The sequence below is a fragment of the Gadus morhua genome, chromosome 4 (assembly GCF_902167405.1).
Source record: "Gadus morhua chromosome 4, gadMor3.0, whole genome shotgun sequence".
In the NCBI taxonomy this organism is placed as follows: Eukaryota; Metazoa; Chordata; class Actinopteri; order Gadiformes; family Gadidae; genus Gadus; species Gadus morhua.
The window spans coordinates 5,729,483-5,753,434 of record NC_044051.1 but is presented as its reverse complement, the minus strand read 5'-3'; the positions used below and the strand labels follow the sequence as shown (position 1 = coordinate 5,753,434).

Here is a 23,952-nt window from a genome sequence, read left to right as displayed (position 1 = left end):
TGTGTGTGTGTGTGTGTGTGTTTTGCGCGTGTGTGTGCGTGTGCGTGTGTTTGCGTGTGTGTGTGTGTGTGCATGCATGCGCGTGTGTGTGCGTGCAGGCGCCCGTGTGTGTGTGTGTGTGTGTGTGTGTGTGTGTGTGTGTGTGTGTGTGTGTGTGTGTGTGTGTGTGTGTGTGTGTGTGTGTGTGTGTGTGGAGGCTCCACCGCTTTCCTTCCATTGCCCTATTTGGCCCACAATGCACCGCGTCTTCTCGTCGGGATCATGGACCAAAGTGGTGAGCAGCAGTAGTGGCTAGTAGTTCTAATAACCCATTTTGCCCTATTTACTCACCCGACGCATTCATACCTCAGTTTATTATTTTTATGGGATACCATGTGTCTAGCGTGTATTCAATATTCCCACTACGAAATCTCCTCGCCCTTAGAAAGCACCCTAAAGGCTAACGTTACTAAACAGGCTAGCCTGTCAGCTAACGCTGAGCTAGTCGGGGGAATTACAATAAAAACCATGGCTGAAAACGATGCGGGAAGTTATTAAGTGACAGGGTCAGGGTCGCCTGGCGGGGAGGACTCTTTACCAAAGCGGGAGGCATCATTCCTCTCGGTGTACTTGTGGTTGTAAACTAACGTGGGGAGGTGTAAACCTGAAGTAATCTCCACAGTTAGCTCTGTGGGGCGCGATGCTCTGCGGCTAAGCTAGCTGATGTCCGTGATCATCTTCACACCCCCCGGGACGTGTTGCGTGAGGGGGCGGGGGTTTGATTCTGCTTTTAAGTTGTTTATTATTACGGTGGTTTATCCCAAGTATTGGTTGTTTGTTTGTGTGTCATCATGGATGGATGGAGTGCAGTCTATAACCCCGCTAATACGCGCCGTTAGCTGGCTGGCTAAGTGTAGTTTTTAACGCAACACCAACTTTTATAAGTCTTCCTTTGGGTACAATCCGTTCATTCAAGACGGGCACCAGTTTCTTAAAGGTACCTTAATGCATGTTTTCGGAAGACACCGAACAAATTGACAATTTGTGTACGTGTGTTCGCTGTCAACAGACAATGATCTTCAAGGAAGCGACGGTTCGGGTAACCTCGGTGGCCCCGATGTCCGCCGGAGAATCCCCATCAAACTGTTGTCCAAGCAGCCAGTGAGAAGCAAGCCCCCGGTTCGCCCTCAACGGACCACCGGCAGACCTTCGAAAAACCCACCTGGAGAAGAGGGTAGGCTGGGCATGACATTATTAAGTCTTTTTTTACTTTCCATTTTGTTATGAGATCCAATTATGTTGTGTTAGATTTCAGCTTATTTCTAAACTGTTCGGACAGACTCTGCGTTGTGTATTTTCAGTCGTAGTAGTAATTCTTGAAGTCGAAATCAAAGCAGCTTGACAGGTTGGATCAGAGGGTTGAATAGATGGTTTATTCCAGATGTAATACAGCGAGATACAGACTTAGGTTGAATAATCTATAGTGGACCCGGTGGTCGATGACTTGTTCCTTGGCTGTCAAGGAACCATAGATGAGCTTTGATCAGGCCAACAGACAAGGCTGCAAATGTTTCAAAAAGTGCTTGGGTTTTGTATTTATTGTGGTGTTTACCAATTTCACTGCATCCTGCAATAGTTCTCTCCATTTGGGTGTTCGTCTGGTGGAGGTTTTACTTTTGAGATTTGGCCCTGAATCTAATGTGGGAATAATGTATTGTCTTCCAGAAAGCTTTGGCTTCAAGCAAGAGGAGAGGTTTGATTGTGGTGCCAAGGCTGGAGATGTATTTGGAAGTCAAAGAAGATATCCCCAGCAGATGTTTTGGGACTACAAGGTGCGATGGTCATGTTTGTTCTTATCAGCTCTTCATGCTTTTGTTTTCGTCTAAATAGCCAGAACAAATCGTGTCGGATGAAATACTTTCATCAGTGTTACTTGTTAATGCTGGTTATACTCCTACCTTGATATGTGTGCATATTTCATGCTGCTAATATAATATCATCTATCCACCAGTTGAATCTAATCGGGGAGAAGGATGACATACCCGTTCACTTCTGTGACAAATGCGGCCTTCCCATTCACCTGTATGGACGAATGGTAGGTGCAATCTAAACACTATCTAAAATATTCACCTTTAAAGTCATAATCTCGAAGATGTTCATGTTGACAGTTGCTCACAGTCTATTGACGAATGAGATGACACAATTGTGATTGTGTCATCACTGATAAAAGCCCTTGCATTTGCAGTATTGTGAATGTAACGAACTGGGTGTCGGTGGCGACGCTCTCGCGAAAAATCACAAGCGGCCCACAGTAAGTGACGCCTCTCCATCACCCATCAGGGCCAGTTCCGCCCGAGATGGGTGGGCGGAGCTACTGTGTGTGGGGCGGTGTACTGTTTCGTCCGATCTCTAGCTAGCGCTGCGTGTACACGGTCGCTATCTACGGCCGAGCAAAGGATAGAATGATGGCTACATGCGATAAAACGTAAAAAAAAACAAACAAACGTGGAAGTCCAAAGAAAAATTAAGCAATTTGACGTTCGTAGTTACTGTCAGGGGGGGGGGGGAATTCCCGTTTGTCTTTCGTGTGCTGTTGTTGTTATGGAGGCATGGCCAAGAGGCCAACTGCCAAAAACACCTTCAATTATCGCTTTTCGCCATAGGCGTCGCCAAAGAGCACGAAACGGCAACCTTCGAGATTACTACTTTAAAGTTAAAGAAAGTTATGTCTGCTGATTGCTCGACCCCTGACCTCTCCGCTCTGCCTCCCCAGATTCCCTGTAAACATGTCTTCTGCTACGAGTGTGCTCTGCTTCACGAGAAGAAGGGGGACAAGATGTGTCCAGGGTAAGAGACCCACTATCCAAACAATTGTGCAAAGATACATCCCAGAATCATGTTGTTTGTATATGAAGCTTCAGGACAATTTTTTTGTTTTGTTGAGATGAACACGTATATTGATAAAATATCTTTTGAGGTACAACTGGGAGAGGAACCATGCTAAGTATGTGTTCACCCACTTTATTGTCAAAGCCGGATAAAATAATCCACCCAACGACATTTAATTATATTTATTGGTTTGGCCATATGGGTGGGCCCCGGTCATGTCTAGTTGTCTATGACAAACCCGGTTTGCTATATTTATTCACCCGTTGTATTATAACCGTAGTAATTAATAATTCTACAAGATTACGCGTGTCGAAGGTGTATTAGATATTCACACTACGAAATCTCTCCAGCCCAAAAATAACCCCAAACCCAGCCCTAGTCGGGGAACGACGATCAAAACCATGGCAGAAAATGATGTCTTGCCCCCGTTTGTCTGCCTGTGTGTCAAAGTATACTTCATTATCCCAGAGTTTGGGAATCTCTTTGGTCAAAGTGCAGCACATTTAAGACACAAACATTTAGGAACAAATGGAAAGGTATGAAAAACAACTCGCAACGTTCACCACTTCCACTTCAGCCAATCAGCGGCAGGCTTGGAACACATGGGCCTAAAAACAACCTTCCATTGAAATATGTCCTACCGTCTGTCCCCCCCCCCCCCCCCCCCCCCCTCCAGCCTCACCATGTACAGCTGCACGGACCAGGTGCAGCGCATCGAGCAGTGCCAGCGCGGCTCCCTGTACATGTGCAGCATCGTGCAGGGCTGCAAGCGCACGTACCTGTCGCAGCGCGACCTGCAGGCGCACGTCAACCACCGCCACATGCGGGCCGCCAAGGCCGCGCTGGGGGCCCGCGCCGACCCCCCCCCGCACCTCCCGCCGGCCCCCGACGTGCCGGACCGCTTCCGCGTGCCCCCGCCGCACCTCGCCAAGAACCACGTGCACCTGCCCGCCCAGCTCCAGCAGCAGCAGCAGCACGGGGGTCACGACCCCTACGGCCCGCCCCCGCCCGCCTCCCACGACGCCCCGCCTCCCTCCTCCGCGCTGGGGCCCGAGACGTTCCGCATCGCCACGGTGACCACGCGCAAGCACAGCAACCTCATCACCGTGCCCATCCAGGACGACTCGTCCGGGCGCGACGCCCTCCCCGGCGGCCCCGGGCCGGCCCAGCAGCAGCAGCAGCAGCCGCCGCCCCACCACCACCCGGGCGACTACCCGTCCCAGCCGCCCGTGGTGTCCCACGCCCACCACATGATGGCGCCGCCGCCGCAGCAGCACTACGGCCCGCCGCCGCCGCCGCCGCCGCCCATCAGCCACCCCATGCAGCACGCGCCGCAGGGCGCCGGCACGCCGCACATGGGCTACAACCAGGCCCCGCCCCCCATGTCCTCGGCGCCGCCCCCCATCAACGCGCCCCCGGGCCACATCATGGGCCAGATGCCGCCCTACATGAGCCACCCGCCGCCGGGGCCCCCGCCGCAGCACAGCGGGCCCCCGGGGAACGCGCCGCCGCCCCACCACTACAACCCCAACTCCATGCCGCAGTTCCCCGAGGACCAGGCCACGCTCAGCCCCCCCTTCAACCAGCCGGGGGGGCTGAGCCCCGGGATGTGGCCGGCCCCCAGGGGCCCGCCCCCGCCGCGCATGCAGGGGCCCCCGCCCCAGGGCCAGATGCCGGGCCCCCACCACGGGGACCAGGTGCGGTACAGGAACTACTATCAGTGAAGCGGGGGGTCGGGGGGTGGGGGAGGGGGGCAGCGAAGGCCCTAGCTCCACACTTCTGGTCTCATAATGTGATAGCGTGCCTCAGGGTTTGTAGGTTGTAGGACTTACCTTTTTTGATGTTAAAAACAAGTGGTGAATGTGTATGCGGTGCACGTTAGGAGTTCCCCCGTGCACAGGGCTCGCCCGACACGCGACAGACTTGTAAAATGAACAAATTTGCTTTTTTTTCTCCCCTTTCTTTTTTTTTTTCTTCTTTTTATAGCTTATAGGAAGTATGTCTGTATATATGTCGACCGATTTCATGCATATGTACATTGAAAGACGTTAAGTGTCTAAATAAATTTTTAACTAATGATTTTCATGTCATTTGTGTTTTAATGTGATTCTGAGATGTTTCTGTTTTAAAGAAACGAAACATGTTGGTTTCAGGGTTGTATTTTCATTTCAGTCACTTACGCACACAACGGCTATGATGTGTACAAGCGGTTTGTTCTTTTGTAGATCACTTTGTGCTCTACACATATCAACATTTGATTAACCGAAATGGAAACCTTTTGTAATAAAATTAGTTTTAAAGTGTCATTAGCTTCCATTTAAAAATATGAGAATGAGAACATTCAAAAAAACAGTACATGATAACTAGGGTCTGGCAAAAAGAGATACCTTATTTATAGTTCTGTATCATACGATAAATTACACATTAACTGTACATTCAATTGGTGAAATTCATAATGTGAAAATAGTATTCTGGTATCCAGTGGTTTGTAGATCAAACAATGTACAACGTAGTGCAGTTTCCTTTTCTAAATCAGTCAGCGGCCCTTGAAGTCTAATGGCCTCCTACAGTCTGCTGACAGCCAACTGAAACACACAAACACATCCGACAGTTGGAACCAGACCTTCATCACTGAAACGGTCAATATCAAGTTGCTGTTCTTTGTTCTACACCATTCTTTCTTAATTTCATCGAAGTAGGGTCCGAATATTTCAACCCCTACGGAGCTATATGTAAAGGGAGAAATACAAGTGAAAATGCAATTCTACATATATTCTAAGCCCATTACATGGATAAATGGTGCTGCTGAGTCCACACAATTGCCCTTTCAATGTCTGTTTAATTCAATTCAGCAAAACATCAATGTCATTCTAACATTTATATTGTGTCAAATTGGAGATGTTTGTACAGATGGATAATTAACGGGGCTATGAACACCCACAAATCAGGACACATTTGTTCAATATGTTACATGTTATGTAATGTGTTATGTTTGCACACCATTTTGTCTTTGCCAAACTTTGTGAGACTGAAGACATTGAGCTGTCATGTAAGTATGTAATGTCTTCAAACTAGCCGGCTTAGGAGATCCAGCTGTTCGTTCCTTACCACTGAACCCGGGGGATGGGCTCCTTTCTGGGACTCAAGGACACTCAGTGTAGCGTCGTGAAGACTAGGGTAGAAGATGGACCGGCTGACGTCATCGTCGAAAAACGCGCATCTGTGTAATTTCTCCAGGATACATTCTGTAAAAACACGCATGAGACAAATCGCATGTCAACATATTAATCCAATCTGCGTCATTTAGTTCAGAATTGGTGTAAATTGATGATACTATATGTATTTTTATTTTTTTTACATACCGTCGCAAGAAACGATGTACACATCCACGCGAAGACGGATGAACTCTTTCACAACCTGCAAAGAAGACGTTTTGTGTTGACAACCAGAGAGTAGTAGTTATATTCTACCCTAGAATACATCTTCACTTTAAGCTTAAACCCTGAGACAGGCAACATGGGATGCAATGCAATGGGGCACATTTTGATTTAACAATATAACTTTATTCCACTACATACAATTGCTCTTTAATACTTGGTAGATGTTTAAATCCCAAGCAACTTTCTGCGTCTACAGATATAGTTCTTTAAGGAGCAGGTGAGGTTAGGCCTGCGTGAGCCACACTTCTAACTAACCAATACCTCCTGTGTGCCAGCAGAGGGCGCCAAACTCACTTTACTTCATAACGAGCTTCATAACGTACCGAGAAGGTATGAATCTATTGTGGTTTGGATAAAATAATCCACCAAACATTCGTTATTTCCAGACAATTTAAAGCCAGACCATTTTGAGTCCGGTGATACCCGCGATGTCCAGGAAGGTGACGGCGGAGAAGTCGAGGATGAGGCTGTGAAGGTCCACTCTGGGCACGGAGACGTTGGAGGGAAGATTCCCTTTCCAGTCGATCTGCATCGGTTGCTCCGGTTCGTCTGCATGCATGTCCGGCCAGGTGGCCACCACGTCGCCCTCATGCCTTGATGCCTGGAAAAATCATTATATGATCAAATTAACCACATTTCTTTTGCGTTAGGAACCAAATTTCTTTTTCTTTTCCAACAAAATTGAAAGTTGAAAGAACCTACTGATGTTTGAAACATACTTTTTAATTATTGTCCATGATCCAGATAAAAAAACCTGTCCATTTCCATTATGTAACAAATGATTCTGGAGGATGATGTTCAATTAAGTCTTACTGATGTGTGTGTCTCTTTGTAAATAACCCGGAGTGAAGACGGTCGGGAAACAGAACATGTAACTTTAACCTACCCATATAGAGGCATCCTTCATCTTCCTCTCAGCCTTGTTCCGTTTTCGCAGAACCTTCAATGGATTGAACCCAACCTGTAATGCAAATTAAATTTCCTGTTGTGTTACAAAGTACAAAAGGCTGAGGCTATTATGCGTCTCATGGAACTGAGGGTTGATTGTAAGCTGTCCACTTACCGCATCGTTAAGCTTTTCCCTGAAGAAGTCCACGTTGGCGAAGAATATGGGTGAGGGGATCTTGAAGATCACGACCCCTTTCTGCGCTGTGATCTGAAATCAAAACGACGATTGATTTGGGTTCTTGACGAGTCATGACATCACACCCCCCATGTAGTTAAGGGGCTATTGTACAAAATGTTGTGCCATGAAACTTACTTACACACATGTAGTCTTTACGATCTCTGTAGAGGTCAGTCCCGGTGAGGTTTGCCAACACAGAACAGCGAGGACTAGAGCAAAATAATTACATTTACATTTAAATTGAGGGCATTTAGCAGACGCTTTTATCCAGAGTGACCTGCAATAGGTAGCCTTCATTTGTCCGAAGTTAGAGAAATAACACTATATCGCTGTCGGTACAGTAAGGATGTTCATAGAAAGCAGTGCAAAGCAGTTACAAGTGTTTGGTTAACCCATTCGCCGTAGACAATAATAGCTGGGATAAGATGCCACACAATGCTAAGTACCATTTTTAAGTGCAAAAAAAGTGCAATATAAAAGAAAAAATCTATAATTAGTGTTAATGTGGTTCGTTACAAAGGCCTTAGACCCTTCTAACTTGATCCCTTGAGCAAGGCCCCCTAAGGCCCAGCCAAAGTGTAGACCAACTCGTGTGCACGTACAACTGAGTCCTGAAGACCACGGTGAGCAGCTCTACGCCCAGGCCCACGCCCAAGCCCAGGTCCAGACCCAGCAGGATGGAGGCCAGGCATGTCACCACCCACACCACCTGGGGAACCAGAACACATCTTAAAGAACCAGAACACAGCCGAAAGAACCAGAGCACAGCTAAAAGGACCAGAACCCAGCCGAAAGAACCAGAACACAGCTTAAAGAACCAGAACACAGCTTAAAGAACCAGAACTCTCTCTCTCTCTCTCTCTCTCTCTCTCTCTCTCTCTCTCTCTCTCTCTCTCTCTCTCTCTCTCTCTCTCTCTCTCTCTCTCTCTCTCTCTCTCTCTCTCTCTCTCTCTCTCTCTCTCTCTCTCTCTCTCTCTCTCTCTCTCTCTCTCTCTCTCTCTCTCTCTCTCTCTCTCTCTCTCTCTCTCTCTCTCTCTCTCTCTCTCTCTCTCTCTTTCTACGTACCAAGTCCAGTTTGTCCTTCCTCCACAGCGATGGCAGGATGGAGAACTGCATCAGCATGCCCTTCAGGTTCACCACCACTAGGGCCCCCAGGACCGACTGGAGGACAGGCAGACAGACAGGCAGACAGGCAGACAGGCAGACAGACAGACAGGCAGGCAGACAGACAGGCAGACAGGCAGAAACAGACGGACGCAGAAAGACGGACAGACAATCCAACGATTGAGACCCTATTTTTACCCTATGTTTACATTTACATTTCGGAGATTAGTTTACAATAAGTGCGTAACAAACATAAGTGTGTAGATTCCTTCACTTTTGGTGACATGGCGAAGGCCTAGAACTTGACAACGCACAAAATGACATGATGCTACGCATCACAACACAGCAGCGCGGGGGGGGGGGGGGGGGGGGGGGGGGGGGGGGGGGGGCGGCGGGGGTCTCACCTTGGGCAACGGCGCCAACAGGAACCCCAGCGCCAAGGTAACCAGCATGGCCATCATGGCCGCCACCAGCCCTGCGACCTGCACACAGAAACACAGAGAAACCCTTCAAAAGTTAATGTTTAGTCTTCCCCTCCTGCTGTGCGACGGTCGTCACGATACTTTGACGATGTCGTGCCATATAACGATGAACACGAATACAACGTTATAAATGTCTCCTAAAAAGGTAGAGGTCATCATCATGTTTAAATAAGTTTGAGGAGACAACGTGCCGAGGCGTTGTCTCTGAACTCTGTATACATGGTGAGAGAGGATAACAATACTGCTTGGCTCAATAGTTAACGACCTGAGGATTTACGACGATTTACGACGTCAGCGTTTTACCACGGTTTACGTTTTACAACAAATACAAAGGTTTACAACAAACATAAAAAACCAACAAGTGTTTGCGAAATTGATTAGAGAATGTTTCAACATCTTCACCTCCATTTCACAAACACTGTTTAAGTTTTTCATGTTTACTCTTTCAGGAGGGGGAAAATAACTGATTTATTTCTCATTAGGTCAAATGTCACACAACCATAACATAACAGGAACCCTCAAACCATGTCATAGGACAACAGGATCACCCAGGTCAAGCAGGTCAAATCTTCATACATCATCAATCAACTCTTGACATCAAGGTCGTAACTCCTCAGGTCGTTAGATCTCGACCCAATCTGTGTTCTATCGTCTCCATGGTACCTGTTACCTGTGTTTTGCCGCCAGAGCTCTCTTGAATCGCCGTCCGAGACAACGCCGTGCTCGCCGCGAAAGACTTAAAGCTGGCGCCGAACATGTTGCTGACCCCGAACGCGATCAGCTCCTGTCAACGTGGCGACGAAACTGGTGAGAGTCAATTATTCATTGATCGATTCATTACAAGTAGGGCATTTTTACTAGACGCTTTTATCCAAAGGGACTTACATCGGTTAATACACACATTGACACACAGACGGCAGAGTCAACCATGCAAGGCGACAGCCAGCTCGTCAGGAGCAGTTAGGGTTAAGTGTCTTGCTCAGGGACACATCAACACTCAGCTAGGAGGAGCTGGGGATCGAACTAGCAACCTCTCGGTTACAAGACAACTGCTCTACCTCCTGAGCCCTCCTCTGAGAATCATATTGTTCATCAATAGTTCACTCAAAGAATTGTAAGGTTATTATAACGCAAAGAAAAACTCCCTGTAGGGAAATATTTCACCTTTGACCTTTCCACCTCCCAGTGGAAAATGTAAAAACAAAAGAGAAACCAAAAAAACAACGTCCTCATGGATCGGGGAGTATCATGACTTCCTATGTGCTGACTAATCTGTTCTTTCTGTCAGCTCATTATTAACCTGGTTCTTCCTGCCTGCTAACTGACTTGGTTCTTCCTGTTTGCTCACAAACCTGGTTCTTCTTGTCTGCTCACAAACCTGGTTCTTCTCGTCTGCTCAATAACCTGGTTCTTCCTGTGTGTTCACTTACCTGGTTCTTCCTGTGCTAACTGACATAGTTCTTCCAGTGCTAACTGACTTGCTTCTTCCTGTGTGTTCACTTACCTGGTTCTACCTGTCAGCTCACTAACCTGGTCTTTCAGCGTGCTACCTGACCTGGTTCTTCCTCTCTGCTCGCTAACCTGGTTCTTCCTGTCTGCTAAAGGAACCTGGTTCTTCCTGCATGATTACTAACTGACCTGGTTCTTCCTGTGCCAGCTGACCTGTTTCTACCTGTCCGCTCACTAACCCGGTTCTTCCTGTCTGCTCACGAACCTGGTTCTTCCTGCATGATTACTAACTGACCTGGTTCTTCCTGTGCTAAATGACTTGGTTCTTCCTGTGTGTTGACTGACCTGGTTCCCGTCGATGGTGTAATCGTGTTTGACGGAGTAGACCTTTGCGACCGAGTAGGCCACAGCGAAGCCAACGATGGCGACAGGGAAGGCCTCCATCGCACTCGCTTTCATCACGTCAATGTCCGGGGCGATGGGAGCCTCGTACCTGGAACGTTGGTTCATACTGGTCAGTGATGGCGACTAGTGCTACTTCCTGGAACTAGAGTCAAGGCCTGGTCATCCATCGCAAATGGACTTCAAACCTTAGATGCATCACTTACCCCCTCTTCATCTCACCAACAACAGTGATTTGGTATCTTTTCTCAAAGTCTAAGCCGTAGGAGACTCCACACGCAATCACGGTCTGGGGGAAACAGTTGCAGAGAGATTTGTTTTCTTCCAGGAACACAACAAGAGTCAATCAATGATAAACCAAAATTGACAAGCGCTGCTTTCGATAAATCAGTGGTCCTCGCAAAACCGTTCACCCGTAGAAATAGAGGGCTCTCACCATGATGACCTCTATCGGGATTGGAACAGGGAGCTTGTCTTTGTACGTGTCATTGACCTCCTTGTAGACGAACACCATCCCTATGATGAGGAGGGAGGTGACCAAGTCACAGAGGTTTGTGTCCCCGATCTTCACAAAGATCTCCTCCAGGGTCTGCAGGACGCAGGAAAATGATAAAAGTGACTAAAAAAGGACAATCTTTAGCGTAGCAGATATGTTTTCCTCTATATTCTAGTAATTCACACAATGAATATATCAAAATAGTAACTTTGAAATGATCTCGCACAAAGCCAAACATAGCCTAATCACAAAGCACAAAACAAAGCAATATATTTGAATAATATTCCTCAATAATAGGGCTACGCAACATCTTTTCAAAAGTTAAACAAATATGTGTTGCTATATGGCTGATCCTATCAAAGTGTCGGTAGACCTGACCTTCAATGATTCAAGATTATGTTTTAGGGAATGACCGAAGTGCCATGGAATCAGCATGATGACTATATGGTCTGGAGGCACGCATGGACGACTGCAGAGTTAATCTAGTATAAAGGGCTACTAAAGGCTGGAGTTTGCAACACACAGCAGAGGATTCGTCTCCATAAAACTTGGTGCCAGCAGGATATATTTTAGTCCAACATGGGTGTGAAGAAAGAGTGTCTCAGTCTCCTTGCATAACACATTACATGCTCATTAAAATATATACAAAATATTAAATAATAGGAGAAGATTCATATCAAATACCTAAAAGTAAGAATAATTAATACATTAATCAAAAAGTTTAGAAAATGAAAATTGATATGAAGTAAATCTTAATGTCAAAGATCGGTAGGAATACTGATGCAATCCATCTTGACTTGCCCATTTAGGAATAGCAGTTAGCATTACTAGCATGACTAGCATCACTAGCGTCACTAGCATCACTAGCATCAGTAGCATCACTAGCATCACTAGCATCAGTAGCATCACTAGCATCAGAGGCATCAGTAGCATCACTAGAATCAGGAGTATCAGTAGCATCAGTAGCATCACACCCCTCAAGGCGTGATGCTAGTGATGCTAATGATGCTAGTGATGCTAATGATGCTGTGGACTCTACAGTGGCATCAACTGATGGAGCTAACCCATTGTGGTGTTGGGGCGTCGTTGACCTACATATATGATGGCCAGCACTCCATTGAAACTTGTCACCTCCAGGCCCAGGATGAACTTGAGCTGGGACACCAGGATGTGGACGGCGGCCGCGGTGGTGAAGCCCGACACCAGCGTGTCAGACAGATACCTGACCACGAAGCCCACCTGCAGCAAGCCCATGCCCAGCTGGAGGGAGGTGGAGGGAGGGGGGGTGGGGGGGAGAGGTTATAGGGTTATGTTTTAGGGAAATTATGACCCCTTGTATATATATATATATATATATATATATATATATATACAGAATAAATAACCAAAGTAGACGCATGTAAAGCTTATCGCGTCTAATTTGTGGAAATACCTTTAAACTTTGTTGTTTAAAAAAGTTTACACTTTACTGGTATAAACAAGTATACTTTACACCAGCGCTGATTTCACTAGTGCTGGCCGGGTGTGTCTTCATTGTAACCAGCCAATTACGTGCTTCCAGATGCCCGCTTCCACTAACGTGATTGGGTCAAACAAACAAATAGGTGATCAAAAGTCTGATTTGGGCGACTACCTAACCCCTAACACTCAGCACCCGCAGGCTGGGTGTTGAGTTGGGGTACGTGAGAGTCGGAGGTGATGGAGGCGGGGGGGTCCCACCTGGTACATCCCCACCAGGAAGGTCATGGACGAGGCCACCAGCACCCTCTTCTGCTCCTTGTCCTTGCCATCGAACCCTGGGATGTCCACAGCGTCGCCTTTCTCAGGAACCATGGTGGTGACCACGGCCGACACCATCAGACTCAGAACGGGGAAGGCTCCTAGAGAACGCAGGGGTGGAGGAGGGTGGAGGAGGTGGAGGAGGGTGGAGGAGGGTGGAGGTGACCACAGAGAATATAAAGACGTTTATCTTCACACCCTTACTCAGTCCCTCACTCTTTCACAATGAAAACCGGTCATCACTGCAAAGTGAAAAATATTTGACCTGTTATTACCATCCGCCAACTTTTAGTGAGGGAAATGCTCGGAAACAATATCTGTGCTGATTGACTTTGCCCACATCTGTATAAGATTGTCTAGATCTTAGATCGCTCCGTGATTGGTTCCGGCAATCCATTTTGCCTCTCAATCCCAGGTGTGGGCAATGAGACCCTTCTCAATGGCGGAGAAGCCTAGGGAGGAAGGGTTGATTCTTTCTCTAGACCTTCACACCCTAACGCCAACCCTCACTCTTTCACAAGGCAAACCTGGCTGTTACTGCAAAGTCAAATAGCATGACAAACATCGACTACATACACAACGTGAAGACTGGTTCACACACTTGGTACAAAATATAACACAGACAGCGAGCTCTTCGGGAGCGGTTAGGGTGAGGCGTCTTGCTCAGGGACACCTCGAACTAGCAACCTTCTGGTTACAACCCACCCACTCTACCTCCTGAGGTAAGCCGACGAGCTAAGATGACGTGTAAACATGTTTGCCAACAGGCGTATTTCAACTTGCTGCACACTGACCCAAATGTCGGCAACTCCATCATAACAAACCTCACATTCAGAGAGTGGAGCATGTCGGAGGAATTGTGTGGGAGGGTTGTCCAGTGCTTACCGACTGAGATGTGTCTGGACGTCCCAAGGAAGAAGTAGGTGATCATGGGAAAGAAGGCGGTGTAGAGGCCGTATTCGGGAGGCAGAGAGGCCAGCATGGCGAAGGCCAGGCCTAGGGGACGTCAACACAGCAGGCGAGGCGGAGGGAGAGCCGAGGTGATCGCGTGTCGAAGTGGGGGTCGGAAGGGAAGATTTGATTGAATTTCTTCCAAATGTCGAAATTTTGAGAAAATCGTATCGAATCATCCCACAAAACATTGGTGATACATCGGAGATGCATGTCAATATTTTTGACGGATTGTACTTTACTGAAACTAGAGAGACCAGACTAGAGTTGAGTCGAGAAACAAAACTTAAACTTTCAAAATGTTGTCTCTCGATACAAATACGTGAGCTGGTTCTTGTGCAAAAAGGAAAGCCTTTGGTCCTCACCTTGCATGACCGCTACAAGTCCAGTGCTGACCCCTGACACAATGTCCCCTAGCAACCAGCTTTTAATCTGGTAGATCCTCATCCAACCAATGATGGGGAGAAGAGACAGCCCGGCCTTTTTAGCCCGTTTGGTGTCCCATCTGTACACGCAAAACAACAATAACAACAACGCATGGAAGAATGTCTACATGTACATACAACATCACAACTCAAAACTCACTTGTTCAAACTCGCACACAACGTCTAACTGATCACTGTTTTGATCGTTGTTGTTTTTTTATTTTATTTATTTCTTATTGCTTATGTTTATTTATTTATTTATTTATTTATTTTTTCCACAATGTCTTGCTTTTTAAAAAATGTATGATGACTATATGCTCTGTAAGGTGACCTTGGGTGTCTTGAAAGGCGCCTCTAAATTAAATGTATTATTATTATTATTATACAAAGACCCACCTCGTGCAATTAGTATGAATCAGAATGGGCCAAGTTAGAATCCAGAACGTTTTTGTACGTAGAAACGTGTAGAAATCCAGTAACCAAGTGGGAATTGGAAGGATTTGGACTTACTTGAAGTACTGAAGGACATGTTGAGAAAGAGTCTTGCGGTCCCTGCAGACTTTCTCATGTTTCTCAGCCAAGCTGTCCTCAGTGTACAGAGGTCTTGACACCAGATACAAGCTCCTGGGGGATGCCATCCACACAACCTGCTGTTCCCAACGCAGAGAAAGGCAGCGGGTCCCTTTGAGGCGTTTGAAGACTCTGTCTGAGATCTTACAGATCCCTTGCTCGGTTTTTATCCATATCCTGTTTAATCATTGACAGGATCTGCCACTGAAATTCCTTGTTCTGGACACACCCTTTGGAAAATAAAACATATCAATTCGTGCTTTGAGATTCCACACTCAAGGAATAACCCTAGGGCCACTGGTTTATAGTCACACCTGTTTTGATTGAGCAACAGATTTCTGACTTCTATTGGAGAGTTAGGGAAATACATTTCTATTCTCCCTAACCAAAACCAATCTCTCCTCTTCATAACAACACATGATTCACCTTTCCCAATCAGCTTCAAAGATTGTCATATAATATCGTTAATAACTCATTCCAATCAATTCATGTTTTATGTTTTTATTTGTATTTTCAGGTGAAGTAAAGAAGCTTTTTGTCAATCTTTTGATTCAGAGAACAATATTTCATTCAGTCAGTGCACATCTTTTGATACATCACTCCCTTTATTGTCTTCTATATTCGTTTAGGAGAAACAGTTAAAGCCAATTCATAGTGAGGGTCATAACAAATAAAAGCAATCAAATGAAAAAATCCACTCAACAAAACCTTTACACAACTTTGCTATTTACAGTACAAAATGCAACAATGGCATGGATATAAAGTACAGGGACAATTGTATTAGTATCTCCTTTTTTTATAAATATGTGAAGCAACGATTTCTGAAACATAATTTAAGAAAAAAAGGAATAGTGGAAATATGTAAAAAAGCAGGAGTATATGCGTAAATATTTGTATTTTCTTTGTCTTTTCTTCTATTTTACATCTGAGTTTGAAGGCATTGCTTGAGGGGTGAATGGTCAGAACTTTGTTTCTGGCCCCGGAGTCTGAGAATGAGAGAAATGACTGTGATTACTTCTACATTTAAGGCTAAATTACTACAAAGATGAATGGCATAAAATGTTTGAAACTGCCTCAGATCTAGAATTTTCTAGATCTTACGAAATCATAACACTTATAACACAGATTAAATGAGCTGCAGGTAAGATTTAAGTGGAAATATTATTTGAGTGTAAATTCTAATATATCAGTCTGCTGTTGAAGCTGAATTGTTCTGTGAATATCTGTTTCAAGTTGTGCCGACTACTCCCCGGTTTTCCGACCAATCAGGGCTTTCTTCCCTGATTGGTTCATCTTGCCTGTCAATCACAAGTGAATGAAATGCACCACCTCTCAATGGGGGAGAGTCGTAGGGAGGGAAGGAGCAGGGGGGAGCAGAGAGGGAGTTAATTTTTTTTTCAGGATGTTAAGATAAAATCCTGTTCTGTCCTGCTCTCTCTTTACATCCCTGGAATCTTACCTACAGCACCTTTATTGGTCTGAATGAAATACAATCTATATTAAATGGACATGCTAAACCTGTCTGTTTAACTGTTTACTTACAGTCTTCTCTCTGTTGCTGCGGTAATGAACTGTCGCCGTGGTGACCACCTAGAAAAACGACATCAATTACGACATCAGTACGAACTGCCTTTAAATACTGCGTAATAAAACCACTGTTATGCACAAGCTAAGGCCCAGGCCGGGAACAGGTGTACTGCTAACGATACCTTTTCGAGGTGCGATGACTTCTCGCTCGCTTCCGGGTGTTTCTCCAGGATGGCGAGCATGGCATCATGCAGGGTCAGGTAGAAGATGGACGGACGGACCTCGTCGTCGAAGAAGCTGCAGGCGTGGAGCTTCTCCAGGATGTAGGCTGGAGAGGTGCGACGGGAAGTTCCGAAAACCGTTAGCATGAGAGCTAGCACTCACTCGGCAGAAATTCTAGGCTTTCGACAAAAGTCTTTCAAAAACTTTGTAAAAAATAAAACCAGAAAATAGACAATGACACAATCCTCTGAGACTAATAACACTTTTATTACAAATTATTATTTTAATAACAAATAAATAAATAAAACAAAAAGGCCTAATAAATGGTCCGTTCACGAAAAACAGCTCTAGAGCTAAAGGCGAACGAATCGCAGCACACTTACTATCACAAGCCACGATGTAAACCTCCACGTCAACTCGGACCAGCTCCTTCAGCATCTGGGACGATCAGGAGACAATAAGACAACAACAAACACAACAACATCGTGCAGCTAAGCTACTTGCCCAGAGTTCATCTCCAGACTCTGCATAGCTCCCCCCTTACCCACCCCCACACACCTTAACCCTGTTAGGCACTTATTGAATGTTTTATGTCCTTGCATTTAATGTGCAAACTTATTGTGTGTTGTACGTCCTTGCACTTAAAAACAGTACTTAGCATTGTGTAGCATCTTACCCTAGCTATGTCTTTTGTGTACGGGGAAGTTTGGTAACCTAGCGATCGTTAGTGCTTATCGGCACCGACAGCGACATATTGTCGATTCTCTTTCTTCTGACAAATGTACGGATTGTAAGTTGCTTTGGATAAAAGCGTCTGCTCAACGCCCTAAATTAAATGCATGTTCAACACATCACCTCACCGTTTTGAGTCCCTTCAGAGCGGAGATGTCCAGGAAGGAGACGGCGGCAAAGTCCAGTACGAGGCTGTGGAGCTCCACTCTGGGCACGGAGATGTTGGCGGGCAGCTCCCGGTTCCAGTCGATCTTGATGGGCAGGTCTTTCAGGTTCACTGGTAGGTCCAGGTCTTCTTTATTGTCCCTGCCTTCCACCTCATCCTCCTCCTTCAGTCCACTCGAGGAGGTCAGCATTCCCTGGTGTCACGAGACGGTTTACTCGTTAACGGTCCGATTCCGAAAGATTTATCGTAAATCGGATTATTCCGAAATATTTATTCAGGTGAATTGCGACTAATGTGACGTTAAAGACTTTTTTGGGGATAATTATGTGACATTAATGATCATATATTATTATTAACAAATTAATAATACTTAATTGAATAATAAGGTGATCTCATTATCGTGTTTAGTTAAATTTAGCAATTAGTTTAGTAATAGTTTTGTGGACAGTCCCCTTTGATTAACTGTACAGTAAAAGGGAGCAGCTTTAGCCTATTGGGCTAATTTCCAGCTGTAGTCCTCAACCAGTTGTCAATAGGCAACCTAAAATACAATAAGAATAAAATACAACACATTACATTTATAATTACAACAGGCCTATGCAAAAGGGGGAAAGACAAACAATGGAACAAACACATTGCACACAGTTGGAGCAAGAACAAACAAACGAGCACAGATGATGGCAAAGACATCAAGGCAGTTCATGTAACAAAATCAATACACAGGAGACAAGGGAAAAGAGGCCACAGAGGTCATATTGAAAGCACATACAACACAGAACATGCAGCCCGGTTACAGAGATGGAGTGGCGGAAACAACGACTGTGTAGAGTCAAAAACTCATCAAAAACCAAAAACTTACTGTGGTCCATTCCATGTCTCCGTTCTTCAGAAGCTTCCGGATCGACCGCAGCGCTTTGTTGCGTTTCCGCAGTATCCTCAGTGGACTGAAACCGATCTGAGAAGAGAGTTGAGGTGTTTTTGGTACTCGGATCAGAAAGAGACGAACTAATCACTAGGTGACCTTGGGTGTCTTCAAAGGCGCCTCTAAATTAAATGTATTATTATTATTATTAATCGTGGTTAAGACCCGATCAGAGTCGGGTCAGAGTGCTCAAACGTTAATCGTTTTACCACTAACATATCTTGGAGTACAGCACACTTGTCAATTAAAGTTTGATTGAGGTAGAGAGGCACATCCAGCACGGCAAAGCTGGGCGTGACACAATCAATTGTCAATCACTGTTTGATCAATCAAAGTTTGAATTCATGTTGAATCAAAGATTGTGAACAAAGTTGTTTTTTTAATCTTGATTTGCTCATGCAAGGGATTCTTTGAAACAATTCCTCAATGCAATTGTGAACTAAATGAATCACACTATTGCAAAGTGCTTTGAATGCAGGTTAGGAAAAGTAATAAATAAATGAAGTACATCAATTGATTTGGTTTCTGATATTGATTTGATGGTGAATGAGAGCCGCCCTGGCTAGCTAAAACCTGATGAGCTAATATTAGCCAGTTTTTAAACGTACTGCTTCGGTGAGCTTGGTCTTGAAGAACTCGATGTTGGCGAAGAAGATGGGCGAAGGAATCCTGAAGATCTTCACGCCCTCAGGCTCATTGATCTGAGAACGGAACGGAAACAGGACAAATCTCGTCAAGACATTCTCTAGTGCCGTGTTCATCCCTATTGGAGTGAAAGGTACTTCAAGGACATATTTCTTCTCTTATATAAATATATATACATCATAGAAATGCATTTATATTCATTGATATTTTTATATTTTTTATAGTAAGTATAAGTAAACACAACTACTGACTCTTTAGTAAATATCCTAATACATCGTTCTAAGACATGGCTAATGTGACCTGACACACTTAGATCATGAGTGAATGAGTGAATGAATGAGTGAATGAAGCTCTTCATGCGCTGGAGGAACCCTATACGTACGTAGTGGTAGTCCTTGCGGTCCTTGTAGATGTCCGTTCCGTTGATGTTAGCCAGGACGCTACAACGGGGGCTAACGGTTCCAGACAGGAAAACAAAAACACACAAAAACACATCCGATTCAACACTGCCTTCTTACAGCAGTAAAATGTTTTCAGTGAAGTCCTGAACTCAGTGGCCCCATCTCTATCACAGGCAAACCCAACTGGGGACGCATAAGTTGGGAGACACCGCCTTAACTCTTCCAAGCTTCTCGTCACTCTATGTCAGGGGTCTAACTCGTGGCGCCAGGCCCTCTACCTAATTTTATGTTTGTTTTTCAAATTCATTGAATAAGAATAATAAATCATTGAACAGTTATCTACCGATTGTACTGTTGCCATGTAATCATAATGAAATATAAACACATTAGATTGACTTAACAAGGGTTGTAGAAGGACACCTGCTAGGGTTCCCATCAAGTGGTGTGGTCTGAAGCCTCGGCCATACAGGTTATGTTATTATAACACAGAGCAATGTGCTTACATATATTTTAAAATTGATGTATTTACAAGTATGCAATGTATATGTGTGCACTTCAATAAATAATTATCAAACGCAGAGACTGTTGTTGACTGTTGTACAATAACTTAAGAAATAGTTAAATTAAAGTTACAACCGGCCCTTTGAGGGCCACCATTATGCTTACGTGGCCCGGGGTGAAAATGAGTTTGAGACCCCTGCTCTAGGTACAACAGAGTCATTGTTGGATAAAGTAACACAAAGCACATACAACTGAGCCCGGAAGACCACGGTGATGAGTTCGATCCCCAGTCCGACGGCCAAGCCCAGGTCCAGACCCAAGAAGATGGACGCGATGCAGGTCACCAACCATACCACCTGGCAGGACCGACAGGAACGAGTGTTAATGTTCAGTCAGGGGACGTTTGTGTTCAGTCGAGGGAGGTTTGTGTTCAGTCAAGGGAGGTTTGTGTTCAGTCAAGGGAGGTTTGTGTTCAGTCAGGGGAGGTTTATGTTCAGTCAAGGGAGGTTTGTGTTCAGTCAGGGGAGGTTTGTGTTCAGTGTGCCGATCTCCTATCACTATCATCTTTACAACTGTACCAACTTGCACCTGTGCGTCCTAGGAATGTCTGAATGTAGATGATTGATAATGAAGTGCGCTCTGGTGTGACGTTTTTATTAAACATGCATGTACTGGTGTACGTGTATTATGATACTTCAGATTTAGAGTGTTGTTTACATTAGGTAAGTGATAGATTAGATCCCATGGATAAGATTACATTTTATGGACCCTATTGCACAGGGAGTACAACGCAAAACAACACATTGAAGCGCAGGTAGAATCAAGTCCGATACTAATCTATCGTTAAGGACAGTTTACACAGACGTGTACACAACCGAAAACTAGGAACCAACAAACTAACCGATTTACAGTATGCGCAGGAATCCACCCCCATATGTGGGGCTTCTGAGACGCTTGCCCAACTCCATGGTCCACTTTGAACATCTGACCGATTATTGAAATGAAGATAGACTCACGCAGTCCGGCTTGTCCCGTCGCCAGAGGTAGGGCACCTCCGTCACCTGCATCAGCATGCCCTTCAGGTTCACCAGCACCACCGCGCCCAGCACCGACTGCAAGGGTCACCAAAAGGTCAAGGGTCAAAGGTCGATTGGTCACACTCACTGGTGAGCAATCGTGATCTCTCTCTCTCTCTCTCTCTCTCTCTCTCTCTCTCTCTCTCTCTCTCTCTCTCTCTGTACCCGGGGGAGGGGCTCCAGGAGGAATCCGATCGCCAAGGTAACGATCATCACTATGATGGCGGACAGGAGGCCGGCCACCTGGACAGGGAACAGAAGTCGAAGAAGAAGGGTGTAAACGTTACGACAACACTGATGAGACCTCAAAACTGTAGGGTGCAGTGTGCAGGCAGGGACGGGGCAATTGCAATGCGATCCCATGTTGTACATTGCTATGAACAAGGTCGCCTCAGAGATAGAGTAACAGGAAACCAATGAAAATTGGTGACCTGCAGAGAGAGAGAGAGAGAGAGAGAGAGAGAGAGAGAGAGAGAGAGAGAGAGAGAGAGAGAGAGAGAGAGAGAGAGAGAGAGAGAGAGAGAGAGAGAGAGAGAGAGAGAGAGAGAGAGAGAGAGAGAGAGAGAGAGAGAGAGAACAAATCGTAGAGGAAAATGAAGACATAAATATGAAGGATTATTACACATTATATGCTCTACACTTAATAATTCGAAACACAGAAAGTGTACTCATGTGTTGCATGAGTAGTATTAAGAGGAAAACTAATTTAGCTGGTCTCCTTAACTTCAGACACTCAATCCCAGCAAATGTCTACTTCATTGCCGTCCGTCGTTTGATTATCCATCGGTTGTTGAGCGGCTCTTGTTTCTGTGCTGTAGGAGGACGGTGTGAAGCGCGTCTGGGGGTCCTACCTGCGTCTTGCCCCCGGTACTCTCCTGCACGGCGCTCCTGGACAGAGCCGTGCTCGCCGCAAACGACTTGAAGGACGCGCCGAAGATGTTGCTAACCCCGAAGGCTATCAGCTCCTACAGAGAGAGGGAGGGGGAGGGAGGGAGGAAGGGAGGGAGGGAGAGAGAGGGAGGAATGAGGGAGGGAAAGAGAGAGAGAGAATGGGGAGAGAGGGAGGCAGGCAGGGAGGGGGGGAGGGAGAGAGACAGAGACAGAGACAGAGAGAGAGAGAGAGAGAGAGAGAGAGAGAGAGGGAGAGAGAGGGAGGGGGAGAGAGAGAGAGGCGTTATCTTATCAGCGAGACGACCTCCAGCTCAGACGTTGCGCTCTGTCCAGCTGCATCACGTCTCCGTCACGCCTCCTTCTCGCCGCCCCACCTACCTGGTTGCCGTCGATGGTGTAGTCGTGCTTCACAGAGTACACCTTGGCCACGGAGAAGGCCACGGCAAAGCCCACGATGGCCATGGGGAAGGCCTCCATGGCCGTCTCCTGGAAGATGTCGATGTCGGGGGCCATGGGGGTCTCATAGCTGAGAGGGTTGTGAACGGGTCAGTGATTCATTTTGAGGACACTATATTTGTAATAGGATTTCGATTCTTGATGATGGTGACTATATTATTTCATGAATTCGTTACCATCATGTGGTTAATATTATGTTTTGCTTCGTTATATTATGTTTGTTTAATGTTTCCTTTTTATAATGTTTATTACATTATGTATTAATTGTATTTGTGTATAGTTATTGGCATTACAGGGTATAAAATACAATTAAACATACACAGAAAGTACATGGAGACAAAATATCAGCTGAAAACATTAGAGTGATGAAAATATCGTAGGAAATCAATATAGAAAACGTATTGAAATATTAAAGAAAGAACTGCTCTTTGAGTTATTCCCAGACATGACCTGCTCACCCCTGCGGGATGTGACCCACAACGTCCACTTTGAAGCGGGTCTTGAAGTCGAAGCCATACGAGACCCCGCAGGCGACCACCGTCTGCAGAGGAGAGGGACCGACAACCAATCATCATCACACTGTGGGTCAGAGGTCAACCGACAACCACACATCAACACACTGTGGGTCAGAGGTCAACCGACACCCACACATCAACACACTGTGGGTCAGAGGTCAACCGACACCCAGACATCAACACACTGTGGGTCAGAGGTCAACCGACACCCAGACATCATCACACTGTGGGTCAGAGGTCAACCGACAACCACACATCAACACACTGTGGGTCAGAGGTCAACCGACACCCACACATCAACACACTGTGGGTCAGAGGTCAACCGACACCCAGACATCATCACACTGTGGGTCAGAGGTCAACCGACACCCAGACATCATCACACTGTGGGTCAGAGGTCAACCGACAACCACACATCAACACACTGTGGGTCAGAGGTCAACCGACACCCACACATCAACACACTGTGGGTCAGAGGTCAACCGACACCCAGACATCATCACACTGTGGGTCAGAGGTCAACCGACACCCACACATCAACACACTGTGGGTTTATTAATACCCCTCCGGGTATTAATAAAGTTGTATCAGTCAGTCAGTCAGTCAGTCAGTCAGTCAGTCAGTCAGTCAGTCAGTCAGTCAGACTCTGTCTCTCTCTCTCTCTCTCTCTCTCTCTCTCTCTCTCTCTCTCTCTCTCTGTCTCTCTCTCTGTGTCTCTCTCTCTCTCTCTCTCTCTCTCTCTCTCTCTCCGACTACACGGTACACAGTACACAATGAATACAGGCTGCTGTGTATCTGCTGCTGTC

General features: G+C 45.8%; 3 protein-coding genes across 5 annotated transcripts in view; 1 reads left to right on the top strand and 2 right to left on the bottom strand.

The window, feature by feature from the left end:
* The first annotated feature begins 127 nt into the window (after window positions 1–127).
* Window positions 128–4,948, top strand: cbll1 (Cbl proto-oncogene-like 1, E3 ubiquitin protein ligase). Of its 2 annotated transcripts, XM_030355311.1 has the most exons (7): window positions 128–274; window positions 1,049–1,213; window positions 1,705–1,811; window positions 1,991–2,074; window positions 2,225–2,290; window positions 2,753–2,826; window positions 3,545–4,948. In XM_030355311.1, the coding sequence occupies exons 1-7, from the start codon at window positions 262–264 to the stop codon at window positions 4,590–4,592; spliced, it is 1,557 nt and encodes a 518-aa protein (XP_030211171.1). In that variant the 5' UTR covers window positions 128–261; the 3' UTR covers window positions 4,593–4,948. The 2 variants fall into 2 exon arrangements, with proteins under 2 accessions (XP_030211171.1, XP_030211172.1); XM_030355312.1 differs by lacking the exon at window positions 2,225–2,290.
* Window positions 4,949–5,011: 63 nt separating this feature from the next.
* On the bottom strand, window positions 5,012–15,215 carry LOC115542836 (chloride anion exchanger). 2 transcript variants are annotated; one of them, XM_030355292.1, is made up of 19 exons: window positions 15,033–15,160; window positions 14,463–14,602; window positions 14,032–14,142; window positions 13,087–13,247; window positions 12,463–12,627; window positions 11,308–11,460; window positions 11,078–11,160; window positions 10,815–10,962; window positions 9,691–9,804; window positions 8,943–9,020; window positions 8,500–8,595; window positions 8,037–8,143; window positions 7,574–7,643; window positions 7,372–7,464; window positions 7,195–7,269; window positions 6,712–6,909; window positions 6,231–6,285; window positions 5,977–6,113; window positions 5,012–5,453 (listed from the first exon to the last, which is right to left on the bottom strand). In XM_030355292.1, exons 1-19 carry the CDS (start codon window positions 15,158–15,160, stop codon window positions 5,433–5,435), a joined length of 2,133 nt encoding a protein of 710 aa, XP_030211152.1. In that variant the 3' UTR covers window positions 5,012–5,432. The 2 variants fall into 2 exon arrangements, with proteins under 2 accessions (XP_030211152.1, XP_030211151.1); XM_030355291.1 differs by having other exon boundaries at window positions 5,012–6,113; window positions 15,033–15,215.
* A 362-nt stretch (window positions 15,216–15,577) lies between these two features.
* The window catches only part of LOC115542834 (chloride anion exchanger), a 13,627-nt gene continuing 5,252 nt past the window's right edge, over window positions 15,578–23,952 (bottom strand). Inside the window, exons 8-21 of the mRNA XM_030355286.1 lie at window positions 23,090–23,172; window positions 22,554–22,701; window positions 22,136–22,249; window positions 21,450–21,527; window positions 21,225–21,320; window positions 20,458–20,564; window positions 19,689–19,758; window positions 19,270–19,362; window positions 18,599–18,694; window positions 17,702–17,932; window positions 17,225–17,279; window positions 16,802–16,947; window positions 16,635–16,682; window positions 15,578–16,078 (exon numbers count right to left, since the gene is read on the bottom strand). Of these exons, the coding sequence (XP_030211146.1) occupies window positions 16,052–16,078; window positions 16,635–16,682; window positions 16,802–16,947; window positions 17,225–17,279; window positions 17,702–17,932; window positions 18,599–18,694; window positions 19,270–19,362; window positions 19,689–19,758; window positions 20,458–20,564; window positions 21,225–21,320; window positions 21,450–21,527; window positions 22,136–22,249; window positions 22,554–22,701; window positions 23,090–23,172 (1,392 nt within the window). The 3' untranslated portion in view covers window positions 15,578–16,051. The remainder of the gene's footprint in view (window positions 16,079–16,634; window positions 16,683–16,801; window positions 16,948–17,224; window positions 17,280–17,701; window positions 17,933–18,598; window positions 18,695–19,269; window positions 19,363–19,688; window positions 19,759–20,457; window positions 20,565–21,224; window positions 21,321–21,449; window positions 21,528–22,135; window positions 22,250–22,553; window positions 22,702–23,089; window positions 23,173–23,952) is intronic.

Coding starts and splice junctions, on each gene's coding strand:
- cbll1 (XM_030355311.1), top strand. Junction 1,214..1,704: donor AAACCCACCTGGAGAAGAGG/GTAGGCTGGGCA, acceptor ATTGTCTTCCAG/AAAGCTTTGGCTTCAAGCAA. Junction 2,075..2,224: donor TTCACCTGTATGGACGAATG/GTAGGTGCAATC, acceptor TTGCATTTGCAG/TATTGTGAATGTAACGAACT.
- LOC115542836 (XM_030355291.1), bottom strand. CDS start 15,160: ATGGCATCCCCCAGGAGCTTGTATCTGGTGTCAAGACCTCTGTACACT. Junction 13,248..14,031: donor GTCCAGACACATCTCAGTCG/GTAAGCACTGGA, acceptor TGCGTTCTCTAG/GAGCCTTCCCCGTTCTGAGT. Junction 6,910..7,194: donor TGAAGGATGCCTCTATATGG/GTAGGTTAAAGT, acceptor TGATTTTTCCAG/GCATCAAGGCATGAGGGCGA.